The sequence below is a fragment of the Haliaeetus albicilla genome, chromosome 2 (genome assembly GCF_947461875.1).
Source record: "Haliaeetus albicilla chromosome 2, bHalAlb1.1, whole genome shotgun sequence".
Lineage (NCBI taxonomy): Eukaryota > Metazoa > Chordata > Aves > Accipitriformes > Accipitridae > Haliaeetus > Haliaeetus albicilla.
This window is the reverse complement of record NC_091484.1, coordinates 27,027,387-27,042,131: the sequence shown is the minus strand read 5'-3', so window position 1 is coordinate 27,042,131 and position 14,745 is coordinate 27,027,387. Positions and strand designations below refer to the sequence as shown.

The following is a 14,745-nucleotide window of genomic DNA, read 5'->3' as shown; positions in this document are numbered from 1 at the left end:
CAAAAATGTCTTGCTGACATATCTGTGCTTTTAAAATACAGCAAGCTTGTGGTTTTGAGTATACCTCCAAGCTGCAGCGGATGTTCCAAGATATTGGTGTAAGCAAGGACTTGAATGAGCAATTTAAAAAGCACCTGACCAATTCAGAACCATTAGATTGTAAGTAATACATTTACCTAAGTTACTGTTGAGTAGTTTAGCTTCCTCTTATTTCTACAGAGCTAACTATATGAGGGAAGTATTCGATTTAAACATCGTATCTCCAGAAATTAGAGTTAGTATTGTTTTGACCAAGATAGATAGGATTTTTAATTTAGTCTTTTAGGTCTATACTTTGTTTTCTAATAGCACTTTATATCTTCTGTTATGGGTAGCCTCCTCCTGATTTTGCAACTCATATGTAGGTATGTAATTACATTAAGTTGAATTCTGTCTTTTTTTCTTTTTTTTTGATTGGAAAGATGTTTTTCTTTAAACAGTTTTGATTTTGAGCACAACATGGCTTAAGTTCATACTTGCGTGAAAGTATTAAGGAAAAAAGGATCTTGTGTTTTAGGTTGTTAGACAGTCCTATCACTTTTTCATAAAGAAATATTTTTTTCACTGAAGCATGTTGAAACAAATTCTTTAAAGAATTTATAATTACTTGTTGGATTACATTTAGAGTTGTGTGTTGTCAGGCTTAAATTTTACTTAGTTTTTGTATTATTCTGACTTGCCCAAGATGCCTCACAAGTATAAATGTGAAATGTTTATTCTTGCAGTTGTGCGCTGTGGAGTGATGAGTTTTAGTTACACATAAAAATGAATGCTTATGACTTTTACACTTGCGTGTTAAAAGATAAATCTGTTGTGGGGATAGAAACAGGGTAATAACTTCTAGAAATAAGAGAAAATTGAGTGACTGTCACAGTAAATCTAAAGCTTTCCAACTGCAGCAACATCTTACTTGAATTCCTTTGGTTTATGGTCCAATTAAAAAAAACGTATATTGATTAATGATTTTTCACCATGTTAGTTTGAGCAAAAGGTAGAACCGTTTCTTGTTTGTGTTAGAACTGGAACTCCATCTTCGAAGAGGGGGTGGGAGCAAGGGGGATAATGCAGCTCAGCCTCTTCACCTCTCTTCCAGTGGATTTCAGCATCCAGGTGCTGAGTTCTGGGTCGTGGCCGTTCCAGCAGTCCTGCACGTTTGCTCTGCCATCTGAGGTGAGGCGCTTTGCACTTGGTTCATCTGAACATGGAATGATCACGTGAGAAATTCGTTTTACAAGGCTGGTGTCTCCTCCTGTTTTGTTGTGTGTCAGAGAGGACTGGACGTGTCTCTGGTGTTTGCCTATTTGGCTGGAGGATATTTGGAACAAGATTAAGTGAGTAAGGTAGTAGGAGGGAACTGTGTGAAATATGTAACTTTCTCCTGTGGAAAGACCCTGGTTAATGAATCTTTCTTCAAAACATTCAACAATAACTGAAGCAAATCTTTGTTAGCGTATTTTTCTGTGTATACTTTCATTTAAGAAACTTTTTCTTGCCATTGCTTTGGCTCTGTCCGGTAAAATCTTTAGCTATTATAATCATTAGGTTTCTGTTGAGTGCTTATCCAGAATAGACGAGACATGAATACTTAACATCAGAAATAAGTTTAACTGCTGTTACCTGGAGGATGAAGGTGGTTAAAAGAAATCGCCTTTCTAGCCTTGCTTAGTGTATCATAAAAGGAAGAATGAAACTTAAATGCTTGTTTAGGTTTGTATTGTTAATGACACTTTAAAGGGGAAACACATAACAAAGGGAAATTTTCATCCAGTCTGAAGAATTTCAATACTTTAGATTTCTGTTTGTCTTATTCAGACAACATGGCAGTCGAGGGTGATCAGATTTGATTCTCCTTTGTTGGTTCCAGACCATGTTCTACTAAATGAAGGTAAATAATACTCTTTATTTATTTGTTGTTGTTGTTTTTATACAGTTAGAACGGAGCTATCAGAGATTTACTGCATTTTATGCCAGTCGTCATAGTGGAAGAAAATTAACATGGTTGTATCAGCTGTCCAAAGGGGAATTGGTTACCAACTGCTTCAAAAATAGATACACGTTACAGGTAAGGATAACATCATGCCAATAGAAGTGCTTGGTGATGATTGCGTTTAGAGGACTGGGTGCAGCTAATCATTTGAAAGACATGGATTCAAGCTCTGCTCCACTGCTCTTATGTTATCTGGATGAGCTGCTCAGCCTCTTTACTGCTCATTTGGAGATAATTGCTTTGCTTTACTTTAAAGGACCATTGTGCAGATAAATGCATTAAGTGTGTAGATGTTGCAGTAGTGGAGTTCATGTGAATATCTGTGCCCACACAAACTATTTTTAATAGATAATGCAGTGAATTGAGCTGTATTTTATTTGTATATCGAAATATTCGTTAACAGTATGTAATGATGTATCACAATTAAGTATTTTAAATCATTCAATTCTTTAATTGGGGTGAGGGGATGTACATTCATATGTATACACACATACATGTTTAGCTACTATTTACAATGCTCACATGCATTCATTAGCTTTATTCCTGTGAAGAATGCTGCCATCTTTAAATAAAGCAAAGCACAGATGCAAGACCTGATGGCTACAGATCTGTGCATTACTGAAATGAACATAAATCTTAGCCCTCCCCAGATAGTTGTTGGTGTTGTGGTTAATAGAACCTTTGTTATATGTTTGATTTATTTACTGATTCTTAAGATCTGTGTTTAAAAGAAAATTAACTTAGGAAAGGGAATACATTACTTGTGGCTTAAGCAGGTGTTGAACTGGGTTGTGTGAGACAACTGCAACCTCTTTGCATATGATCTGATGCTTCTTATACTTTCCTGTCTGCTTTCTCTCAAAAAGTAGACAGAGGAGGGGAGTTCGCAACAGTGAGAAGACACAAGATAATCTCAGACTTTGAACTTGTCATCAACATATGTTAATCCTGTGGTGATAGACATGAATAAGCCACTGATAGCTGCCTTCTTTATAAATTTGGTTTCATTATTCTGCTGGAGTTAGGAGGGTTGTGAGGATGAATTTAGTATTCTGTGTATGTTTTAATGAAGATTAAATGGGTAAGAGTCAGGGATTGACAGAGGAAAATAATTTAAAATTATTTTAAATAATAATTATTATTTTAGCAAGTAGAAAGATAAGGCTTTGACAACATAACAGAAGATTTGATGAAGTGTCTGCAGCTAGTTAAATGATCATAATCTTAGGGTTTATGTTTAGATAATGATGGAGGTAGAGTTCTGGTTGTATAAGTAAAATCAGATTTTTCTGTATTGTGTAGTGGTTAGCACTAGTTGGCTGTTGTCTGTTGTCCAAATGTTCCAGTATATGTATTCAACTGGTGAGTTTCAGGCTGTTCGAATTCAAAAAGTATGTTTGTTCATTCTCTCTCTCTGATTTCCCCCCCTTTCCCCTTCATTCTCTTTTTTTGGATCTGTTAGGCATCCACATTCCAGATGGCGATTTTACTGCAGTACAACACAGAAGATGCCTATACCGTGCAGCAGTTGACAGACAGTACTCAAATAAAAATGGTAGTGACTTTGCACATTTTACCACACTCTTGTGAACAAGTCTTTTGGTCTTCAGGGCTCTTCCTGCTATCGTAAGAAATTGGAATTAGATGTGCTTGAAGCCAGAGTCAGTCTGTCCTGAAGGAGACAGATGTGTTCTATTCTTGGTCAACTTCCTTTCCTGGTTTACTTTCCTGTAATTGTAACTGCCTAGTCTTCTGATGAATCTTGGTGTATATACTCCTGTTTATGACTAGAGTGAATTGTCTAGCTTCCTGCTGAGCTCTGGTAGTAAGTTTTCAGTGTTTCACTACATACATTTTTAATATTGAAAGACAACATTCTAGGAAAAACAGTGTTTTCCCTAAATGATTGATCTGCAGATCCGTTCTTCTTTACATCTCAAGGCTTATATACATGAACACAGTAAAATCTGCGGTTTCATTGGTTCATTCTGTTTTGTGGAAAAGGTTCCCTCCTTTTCTTTCCAAGTAGACTTTATGGCCCACAGTTTATTTGGCATCTGTGTCCTTTACTTTTAGAAATGCATACCTACAGAGTTACTGCTGATGATGGTTTACAGCAAACCCAGAAGTCTTATGGGGTTGCCATTTATTATAGATGCTATTTGACTGGCCGCATGGGGAATATGTCCTAACGCACAAAAAGGGCCTTATTACATTTTACTTCTGTGTACCAAGTTTTTACTGCTTTTTTTCCCACTCATTTTGTAGTGTTCTGCACTCATTAGTTCTTACGTGTATTCTTGTTGAAGTATTTTAAGTTAGAGAAAGGTGGTGTCTGTCTGTGCTGGTAATATTTTCTGTAATTTTGTAGGATATCTTGGCACAAGTTCTACAGATACTGTTGAAATCAAAATTGCTTGTAAGTAATCTTGCTTCTTTATGACCTGTTTAACATTCAGCAAAATGTATTCATATTTATTTATTTGTTTATTTTTTTTTATTTCTTGCAGGTTTTGGAAGATGAAAATGCAAATGTTGATGAGGTTGAGTTAAAACCAGATACCTTAATAAAACTGTATCTTGGTTATAAAAAGTAAGGAAAAACTTCGGCAGTGTAAATCACTTGTGTATAATGGGTAGCATCTTCCTTCTCTGCTTTCAAAATTTGGGTAAAACCTAATATACCTGGGATGAAAGCTCCAGGGTTCAAGTGCCAATTCAAATATAGATCCAAGGTGTACTAGCTTTAAAGGAGAGGGTTGGCTAGTAAGGGCGGTGGGTAAGATTTCAGCTATCTGACTTTATCATAAAGTCTCTCAAGGCCTGGACGTATTTTTGTATGTCCTTTTTGTTCTTTGATTCTTGTATAATTTATTTCTGGTAAGAAATTGTGCTGTTTTTTACTGAGGTGCATGACTTGCATGCACTCAGCAAAATACATTATAATGTTACAGTAGTGTACAGTGACCAGCAAAGGTCAAAGTTTTAAATGTTCATCCACTAGAGATAACATGAGAAGATCAGCAGGGTCATTTTAGAACTTCAGAGTGTACAGTGATTTGAAAACTTAATAAACACAATTTTTAGTAGTTTTTATTACATACTTTAACCAGTGTTATCTTCAAAAACAAACGCTGAAGCGTTTGTATATTTTAAGCTGTTCGCAGTACTGTGGTGACTTTTTATCATGCTTACCTGAGCATAGCCATACACACACATAAATTCAGTGGAGTTCAGTACTTCGGAAGATAAGATCTCAAGTGAAAGAAACATTATAAAACCTTTCCTTGTACGTTATTCTTTATCTGCTTTTTTCCCTCCTTGAGCAATAATTAAAGGTTTGAGAATTCATGGTCAGTTACGTTAATGCAGTGATGGAAAGAGCACAGCGTTGCTGCAGTGCGTGGCTCAGTGGTTCCCAATGTATGATGCACAGGACTATGCTAAACTAAGTAACAGATCCCCTCCCCACTGCAGCCAAGAGGCAGAGCGCTGCCTGGCGCTCCCTGGTGCCCCCGTGCTGAGGCTCATTCCCCACTTGTGACCCAGCACCTTGTCTTGAGAGCAGTCACGTGTGGTTGTGGTCTTGCCCTAGCGCAACCGTGGGCACTGGGCAGCATGTGAAAGAAAGGCAGAATTCAGTTTTACAGAACAAATGGATTTCTCCACATTATGGTCAGATTCCAATCTGTAAATTAGAAAGGCGATTCTATTTCCACTGACTTTCTTTGTCCCATTCACTGACTGGAAGCTTGTTCCTAAACATAGAAATGTTTCAAATACAGTGTGATTGTACAGTGCTAATTTGACCTAACAGAGCACTAGGTTGGATTCAGTAAGTTATAAACAATCACTAAAAAGGTATTTTGGTTGGTTGTGGTTTTTTGGGTTTTATTTATTTTTTTAAACTTGAATAAGATTGCCTAAAATTTTCAGAAGTGCCAAAGTCCCCTTTTGTTGTAAAAGCGACACCACCACAGTTACTTTATTTTGAAGTTGGGTTTTGTTTGTGGTGGGGTTTTTTTGTTTGATTGATTGTTTTTTAAATAGGCTAATTGTTTTATTAACCTCTGTTTTTCTTTACAGCAAAAAATTAAGGGTAAACATCAATGTGCCAATGAAGACTGAACAGAAGCAGGAGCAAGAAACTACACACAAAAACATAGAGGAAGATAGGAAACTACTGATTCAGGTGACTTACATTGCAGAATGCTGCCACGCTATGAACTTAGAATTACAGCTTTGTAATCCTTTAACGAAGCTTACTGTGGGGTTTTCTTAATTTTTATTAAAAGCCAACATGCCATTGCAGTGCACTGTGTTGGAGCTAAAAATGTATTTATAGTACTCTTAAAGGCGATTGGGGTCTGTAGTAGAAAACATAGAAAGGCATGATTGGACACTTAACATTTGTTCTGACATTATGCTGATGAGTGTTTGGGTTCCATGGATGCACACACTCACCAGACCTCTGTCCCGGGTGAAAACTGGTAATACCTGGGTAGTATGAGCTTAACAGCATTTTTCTACTAGTTCATTTGGAATCCACTTGAGAAGCAAAAGGGAGGGGAAAGAAATACAAATGTACTACTAAGAGTGTCACAGTAAGGTTAAATATATAAAGAAGGCTTTCTGTTATATAAGTAGTTTCATGTTGCTCTTGGTACCAGTTGGTACTACTGTTATGACTGACCATAGGAGAGTAGTTTTTAAAATTCATGTGTCAAAGCTACTTCTGATGACTGTATTCTATGTAGAATCTAAGTTCTTAAAGTCTGTGTGAGTAGCAGACGTGATCTGCTAGGGAAGGAAAATGGCTTTATCCAGAAGGACAGGTAGTTTGCTCCTAAGCACACCTTTCCGACTTTGCTGTGCAGGCTGCTATTGTGAGAATCATGAAAATGAGGAAGGTTCTAAAACACCAGCAACTACTTGGAGAAGTGTTAACACAGCTGTCCTCAAGGTTCAAGCCACGAGTTCCAGTAATTAAGGTACGTGAGAACCACATCTCTGAACCCGTATTCCAGGAGGTGAGGAGCACATATATAGACAAAATAGATGCTTCTGAATTAAAAAGAGAAGCTAAGGAAATGGGATGGGTAAGGAGAGATTTTTGGAATTGTAAATAAGTAGGAAATACTTCAACCAGAAATACTGTATTTCTCTTATGGTAATGTGCACGTTTTGTATTGTTGGCAGTGGTAAAATAGTAACTTGATTGCATCTTTTTCACATCAGTGCCAGCTTACAGCAGCCTTTGCTCCAGGATTCCCTCTTGTTTCTGCTTTCCCAGTTGTGAGAGTACTCCTGCTTGTGGGCCAGCTCAATAGAACAGTTTCCTGATCTCTTCTAGAATAAAAATGTTTGGGGGGCGGGGGGGGAGCACTGTATTTAGTTATGGTTTCCTCATCAGCTTGTTTAGTGGTCCCACCAATAGTTTTTACATCCACAACCAAGGGGATAGATGGGGCAAAAAACAGGCAGTGGAGAGCAGTTGCATAAACTGCCACTAGTGCTGAAAGAGATGCACCCAGTTAAGTCATGAAACAGGCAGCTAGTTACTGCAACTGCTATCTTTAGTAACATTACAGTAAGCACTCTGCATCTTGGTTTAACTCTTTATTTGCTCTCTTACTATGAAGTTGCTTAGCATACTGATGATCAGTTGATCTCCCAGTCACTACCCTGGAATGGCATCAAGTAAGCGTAATTCAGTTTAGTGGATTAGTAAGTCAGTCCTCTACTTGGATGTGGTCCGAAACAGGAGAGCTAATTGCCATGGTTTGTGCCCTTTGCCTACTCCCATCCTCTACTGGGCCTGAAACTCGGTGGCCAAAATAGTTCAAAGTTTGTAGCAACCAGAGTGGGCTTTTCTGCCAGTGTCCCACTGCTTATGTTTGTTTCTCCTGCAGAAATGCATCGACATTCTGATTGAGAAAGAATACTTGGAACGTGTAGATGGCGAGAAGGACACCTACAGTTACTTGGCTTAACATTTTTATTAGCAATTACTTGACTGTGTGACACTCAGCAAATAGGTATGTGATGGAAAGAATGAAAGCAACGGAACTTCATAGCAGCCACCCTGCTGCCATTTGGACCTCCCTTTTTAAAAACTGAGACCAGGACTCCCATCAGCCAGTCTCAGATTTACATCAGAACTGCTCAGGATTGATACATTTCAAGTATGTAAATATGGACACCAATGCCATTTAACCTAATTTAAGAACAGAAAGGAATCAAACCCTTCTCCTTTAAGGGTTGCATGCTACTGCATTTAAATCAATACATTGGCTATATGATAAACAGCTGCCATCACAGGCAGCACTTACAAATGTTGGCAGCACTTTGAGAGCGAGTCTGAATGGACCCATGTGTAATCTGCTATGAAAAACCATTTGTATAGTGTGTTTCATTTTTTAATGTGTGATAAATAAAAAAAAATTAAAAGATTTCTGTACAAGTTGCATTTGGTTTTATTGTTTTAAGTTTCATGACTTATCTTTCTAAATGTAAATAAAAGGTACAATGGTTATGAAAGTTATAGAAATTCGTTTTGCTTTTCCTCCTTTTCCCTGTTTTCTGGTAATTTAAGCACATTTTGTTCTCTGAAGAAATTAATTGTCATCTTTCATCAAAGGTGCATGTTATTTCTTTTTTAAGAGGAGATGTCTGCGCTTTGGAAAGAAGAGAAAGTTGTGATGATTTCAGAAGATATGCAGAACCGAAAATACTTAAATATATATATATGGCAATACTTGGTCATCTGAAATTGGAGCTGGTTTTAATACTTCAGTGTGCTATAAAATGCATCCCACTTGCCTAAATGCTGCCCTGAATAATTAAGGTTGAGGCTGCCCATTTCTTTGACTAGAACAGAAAATTGACTGTGTTCCTAAAGATTAATTAATTCCCATTAAATGCAACTTCTGCTGGAAATTAAAATATTTTTGAGTGTTACTACACATATATTGATTGACCAGGCTTCATTCTGCTCAGCATGTTTTGCATTCATTGTATACATGTGAAATGAGTATTAGCTTTCCATGTTACAAGCAAAACACTACCATCCTCACAGGTCTCAGTTTTGGTAATTTATATTTTCTGTTCTTGATGGTGAAAAGAACCTAACAACTGCTGCAGCCAAACCCTTTTTCCCCCTTAGAATTTGATTTGTTTGGTGTTTGTTCTGGCATGAAGAAAAAGGAGGCAGGTTTTGTGTTGATACTGTTTTTCTCTGAAGGAAACTAATTTTTCATGGTTACAATTGAGCTCTGCCCTACAAAAATGTCTGGGTTTAAAAAAAAAAAATTATGGAGCAGTATTAAATGTGCTCCAAACTGGTTGAGAAAATGGGGGAAAAGTCTCATCCCCACTTGAGATTTTGCATGCTTGCTGTTGCTATTCTGAAAGAACTTTAATTGCACTAAAGACTGCCAGCATGGGTAACAGAAGCATCGTGTTGTTCAATTTTCAAATTGCTTTTTGAAATTTGGAAGAATAGGGCTTGTGCTGATTTCTGTGCTGGCTTTCTGGTTTTTTTTAAGAAGCTGTTTTGTGTTTTGTTTTTGTAAACGCTGCTTGCAGAAAGTAAGTTCAGTATGAGTAGATTTTGTAGCAGGATACGAGTGGTACAGTGACAGAAGCAGGCTCAATGATGTTCATAGGCAGAAGGCCAGAAATAACCTGCTCAAAGCTAGCTTTAACCCATTGCTGGTTAAAGCAGCATTGCTTTTTGTACTGTATGCTGTCGTCTCTTGCAGAGTTCTATTTTTAAAACGCATCTGCTGTTGATCCAGCTTCAGACAAGAGCCGTGCTTTACCTAAGCAGGGAGAAAGTAAATTTTTACTTTTGGACTTCCCCCCCATGAGTAAGATGAGGGGTAGTTCTTACTTAGGCCACCACAGAGCAAGGTGGCATCTGGCAGCCGAGTGCTGTATGTGAGAGTGTGGAAACAGGCACTGCTCCTTTGGGTCTTGCTGAACAAGGCCAGCGAGTTGGAGCTTCCTCAGTGCAGAAAGTATACATGGTCATTAGTGACAAGATTTCTTGAAATCAGTTTTGCAAGTAGGCTGCAGAGTTCACACTCAGCTGGCAAATTGGAAATAAACATGTGGTAGCCCTGTGCAGGACCCAAACAACTAGCTGCAATCTAAACACTTTTGGATAAAAACATATATAAAAAATTTGTAGTAAGAGATACTAACTGTATACTGTACCAATAAGCAAAATAGTGGTTGCTTACAGATAAACAAGAGATGCAGAAGAGAAATGTATGTGTAGTTACTTTTGCATTCATTATTCAGTTTGTTGCTTCAGAGTAAAGCCACAGTTGAGGGCTGGAGTACCACTGCTGGTTCCCTTATCACACCTCTCTCCTCATCAGTGTTTGTTCACTCAGTATGGAAATGAGTGAAAAGATTCATGGCACCTGCTTAGGCAGCTGAGTTGCCATTAAGGTAATACACAGATAGACACAGACCTTGTACCACAGATTTGTCTTTAAAGTAGGTTTTGTTCCAGAAATCACAGCTGTTACGGGGTTTTTTGGGGGGGGGACCCTTTTCCCCTCCTGTTCAATGCATCTGCTGCTAATGGACAGACCCTGTGTTAAGACTAAGGATGGATGAGACTTAGCAAGAGTAGAGAAATACTTTTTAAAAATTAAGTGCAGTTGATAGGAGTTTCTAAACTGCAACCCTCACTTCAGAGAATGTGAGTGTAGCTTCATGCCAAGGGTAGATGAGAACTGCAAGACCATGACTCTCTTACTGAGGTGCTAGATGCCAAAGTTCCACAGTCAGCTTGGGGGCTGTCTCCTACACTGTTATCTTCACATTAGTCTTAAATAGGACCTGAAGTAATAGCAACAGAAGTAGACAAGCATGGAGTTGTCTATGCTCAGAAGTTGAAAGTAAGTATTCACATTGCTTCCTCAACTGGCCAACACAAAATTCCAACTCAATTCCAGTAAAAATGAAGAAGTTCAAGTATCCTTTATTCAAGGTTGAAAAATGTACCACACCACATTATTGCAAAAGTTCATAGGTACAAAACACTTTGCAGCTGGTGAGAAGGCAATAAAAAGTTGTGTTTTTTTTTAAATTTGTTACTATAAATTACTGTTACAGTACTTTGCAAATACAGAATTTCAAATTGCATCATTTTCATTTTTCTAAAATTGCCCACAGTACTAGAAATTCCTGAAGATAAGGCAGCTGTTTAAAAGAAGAGGTAGCTGGTGTCAAGGGATTTCCATTTCTCTTTCAATGCCCACATACTTAAGGGCATCAGCTTGGCTATATCTGAAATAAAAAAAATAAAACCAAAAATAAAAACCAGTACCACTGAACATTTCAGCTTCATTGCTCTGACAGCACCATAGCCTGGAATACTCTCATACTTAAAATTTCCCATAGTTTCCTCACCAGCTGGGGCCTTTATTCCTTGTGTGAATTTGCAGATGCACAACAATACTGACCACTCAAGAAGCTGCTTTTAGAGGACTTTGACCAAGAGGAAACAAAATGCTATAATTCCACATTTTTTTGCCTTGAATCTCACAATGCTAAAGTTAAGTTTGGCTAGTAGAAAGCAATTGCATTTCTTACAGTTGACTTAATAGTCTTGTCACTGGACAGCTTCATTTTCAAGCGAGATGATTTTAGAGGGAAGTATGAACACAGTCTTAGGAAGCACTTCTCTGTAATAACACAAGAATACTTCTTGCCCATTTCTGAACGATGGGAGAAACAACTTGTACCGGTACCTAGGGAACCCCAACAGATAAAGTTTAATATGCCGGTCTGCCTGGAAAAGTTGTGCAGGTCTGTCTCCAATTGTCACTACGCTTTTCCCTATACAAGCTGCTGTTCCAAGTTTGCAAGGCTCTTAACCTGCTGCTCTGCTCAAGTCAGTCTTACTACGGTGTCTGGCTTTAAAAAAGTGCAAGGGGACTGCTGCTCAGTTGCTGAGACCTGAGGCTATAAGGAGGCAGGCACAGTAATTATGAGCTAGGCAGAAATACTGAAAGCTAGTGCAGTCTGATAGGAAGAAATTACAAAATCCATCTACCAACCTGTAGTCAAAGAACAGTTCTTCACCAGTCTGAATGGCTCTTTTAGCAAATATTCCTATTCTGTGATCGCCATTAACCATCATAACTGTGTAAAAGAAATATAAACTTGTGTTAATACAAATACTGATAAAATGTGTATTCTAAATGAGTATCCCACAATACTTCATACATTGCTAAAAGCAAGTAAATTTAAAACTTACCTTTTGCATAGCAGTTGGGATTTACTGAATGGTTTGCAAATCTAATTTTGTTGCCCTTGCGTGTTGCATCAACCACAAAATCTAGGGGTGAAATAAAATAAAACCCACAAATAATAGATAAGTTGCCTACAAACAAATTTTTGTGTTTAATACCTAGTGTGCTTGGATTTTATCAGCTGGGAAAAGTAACTTCTCAGCTTCCCAGATGGAAGAGCTGGCACTTCATCCTATGATAGCTTTATTATTCTGCAAGACTCAAAATATTTCTGCTGCCCCACACTGTGCTTTCAGTTAGTCTCCTACCACAGTGGCACTACCTTAATTTCTCATTTGAAGCTTCTCTGCCTTTATTCCACAAGGACAAGCTCCATAAATGCTAAGTCAACATTGATATAAAGCAGCTTTTTTTCTCCTCCTTTCAAATATTTTCTAGTATTTCTCACTTGACACAGTACAGTCTGTTATTTTCTCTTCAAGTGGCAGTAGCCACATGCATGTGGTTCCCCCCCCCGACACAAAATTACCATCGTAACTTACTGCTAATTTAAGTCACAGCAAAACTCTTTCACACAATACCTAACAAGCCTTTTAAATTCTTTAGGCTGCTTCACTTAATGCTTTCACATAATGTTACTCCATGAAATTCTACTCCTACTCAACTCATCTTGTATAGTTGGCTTGTGTAATGGGCTCCATCACTACTATCTAGTTGACTAACATTTAAAAAAAAAAAAAAAGCACTGGATATCAATATTAGGAATCCACACATTGCTAGGAAAAGATGTGCAGAAGAACAAATTTCTCAATGTTACCTGCTGCCTGCAAAAGAACAGGGCTGAACAAAGTGGTGAGCATACATGTTTTATTTATGCTGCAAGGGTTGTGACTAATACATACATACCATTATTCAAGTTAAACAGAAAGCTGCACATGTATTTGTCATATACTTTTCCTCTTCTGTCTGCCTCATCCTGAGAAATAATCTGAAAGAAATAGTACTTGTAAAAGTGACCACCTTTTCCCTTTTTTAACCATATCAGCTGAAGGTCAAAAACCCCAGACATTCTGAAAGGAAGGTGAGGTTTTTTTATTCTCTGGGACTGAAAATATTCCCAAACAAAGTACTGCTTTCAGCAAGCATTCTGCGTTTACCAAACAACCATGGTTTGCTCTTAGCATAAATAAGTTTTTTCAGAGCAGAAGGAAAGCAAGTATTGCTTCTCAACTCAAAAATCAAGACTGCATACCTGATTCAGGGTTTTATTACTATAGAATATTAGCACTATACTAAACAATTCTGCACAAAATTCCAGGCACATCTGAATTGAAATTACATTTAAGATAAAAACTACATTCAGCCTCTCATTCTCACAAAGGCCTATGTCTAATTTTTTGTGACATTTCAATCATCTAGCCTCCTGGGTTTGGAGCCTCTGACAGCAGTACCTGTATACTTAGTCAATCACATCTCTCTGTCCAAACATGATACCAAGTTAGAGACAGTCTCTTGGTCTCTAGCCAAACACATAACTTCACCAATTAATCTCATACATAACCAGTGTTCTCCATCCTTACCTCACCACAGTACTCAGAGATGAATTCATTCTTCTGTACAGGATCTTTGATGAAAATTCCCCAGCCTGCCACATCTGAAGGTGCCAACAGCAAGTGCTGTGGGAGAGAAAAACCAAAAAGTTTAGACATCCCTGGCTTGGATTTGGTTTTTTTGTTTTATTGTTGGGGTTTTGTGTTTTGTTTTGTATTGTATTACTCAGTGAAATGTATGCTGGGACTCCAGGAGAGAAGACAAATACAAATTCTTATAATTATCACATGCACACTAAAATTACAGCTTGTGGATCAGAAAAGAGTGAAAGAATGTGATCAGAAAATATGTGAAAGAAAAGCCATGTGAAGTACTTGAAAGCCAATAAAAATTTTAATTTAACCTTGAAATGAGGGTGTTACATAAAACCATATACACTAAGGACTTCAAACTAGAAAGGTCTGTACACAGGAGCCTACTACTGATTAGCTCAGTATTCTACTGAACTAGTTTGTGAGATGTTCTGGAGCAGAAATAAACCTTGGTTTATTTATTTAACAGAGCTGAATGGGCTTTCGAGATATCTTCAGTAGACTGTATACAAGTTTGTGCTTTAGAATCAACAACTGAAGAAACAGCCAGTATCTATCTATGAGCAAAACTTCCTTATGCTGAACTAGAGAAAGACTGACAAGCCAGCATTTTAAAACAGCAGCATATTTGCAAATTACAAGTGAAGCCTGAATGGGGAAAAGGAGATATTCTACTGCAGTGTTACACAGAAAACACTGACTAATTGGTACATGATGAAATATACACTGAACTTAACTGCAGCACATAAGCAAGGTAACATAAGTGACAGCTACCTCCCTTTTTGTTTTTTTTGTTTTTCTT

General features: G+C 37.7%; 2 protein-coding genes across 10 annotated transcripts in view; one reads left to right on the top strand and one right to left on the bottom strand.

Moving 5' to 3' along the window:
* Nucleotides 1-8,478, top strand: part of CUL1 (cullin 1) — a 54,009-nt gene extending 45,531 nt beyond the window's left edge. For both annotated transcript variants that reach the window (XM_069811846.1, XM_009926788.2), the window contains exons 14-22: nt 42-159; nt 1,133-1,209; nt 1,970-2,101; nt 3,489-3,581; nt 4,398-4,445; nt 4,537-4,619; nt 6,113-6,218; nt 6,904-7,017; nt 7,939-8,478. In XM_069811846.1, the coding sequence (XP_069667947.1) occupies nt 42-159; nt 1,133-1,209; nt 1,970-2,101; nt 3,489-3,581; nt 4,398-4,445; nt 4,537-4,619; nt 6,113-6,218; nt 6,904-7,017; nt 7,939-8,019 (852 nt within the window). In that variant the 3' untranslated portion in view covers nt 8,020-8,478. The remainder of the gene's footprint in view (nt 1-41; nt 160-1,132; nt 1,210-1,969; nt 2,102-3,488; nt 3,582-4,397; nt 4,446-4,536; nt 4,620-6,112; nt 6,219-6,903; nt 7,018-7,938) is intronic.
* A 2,520-nt stretch (nt 8,479-10,998) lies between these two features.
* EZH2 (enhancer of zeste 2 polycomb repressive complex 2 subunit) overlaps nt 10,999-14,745 on the bottom strand; it is a 51,149-nt gene continuing 47,402 nt past the window's right edge. For all 8 annotated transcript variants that reach the window (XM_069811915.1, XM_069811937.1, XM_069811864.1 and 5 more), the window contains 5 exons: nt 13,881-13,976; nt 13,207-13,288; nt 12,306-12,386; nt 12,106-12,190; nt 10,999-11,332 (listed from right to left, as the gene is read on the bottom strand). In XM_069811915.1, coding sequence (XP_069668016.1) covers nt 11,272-11,332; nt 12,106-12,190; nt 12,306-12,386; nt 13,207-13,288; nt 13,881-13,976 — 405 coding nt within the window. In that variant the 3' untranslated portion in view covers nt 10,999-11,271. The remainder of the gene's footprint in view (nt 11,333-12,105; nt 12,191-12,305; nt 12,387-13,206; nt 13,289-13,880; nt 13,977-14,745) is intronic.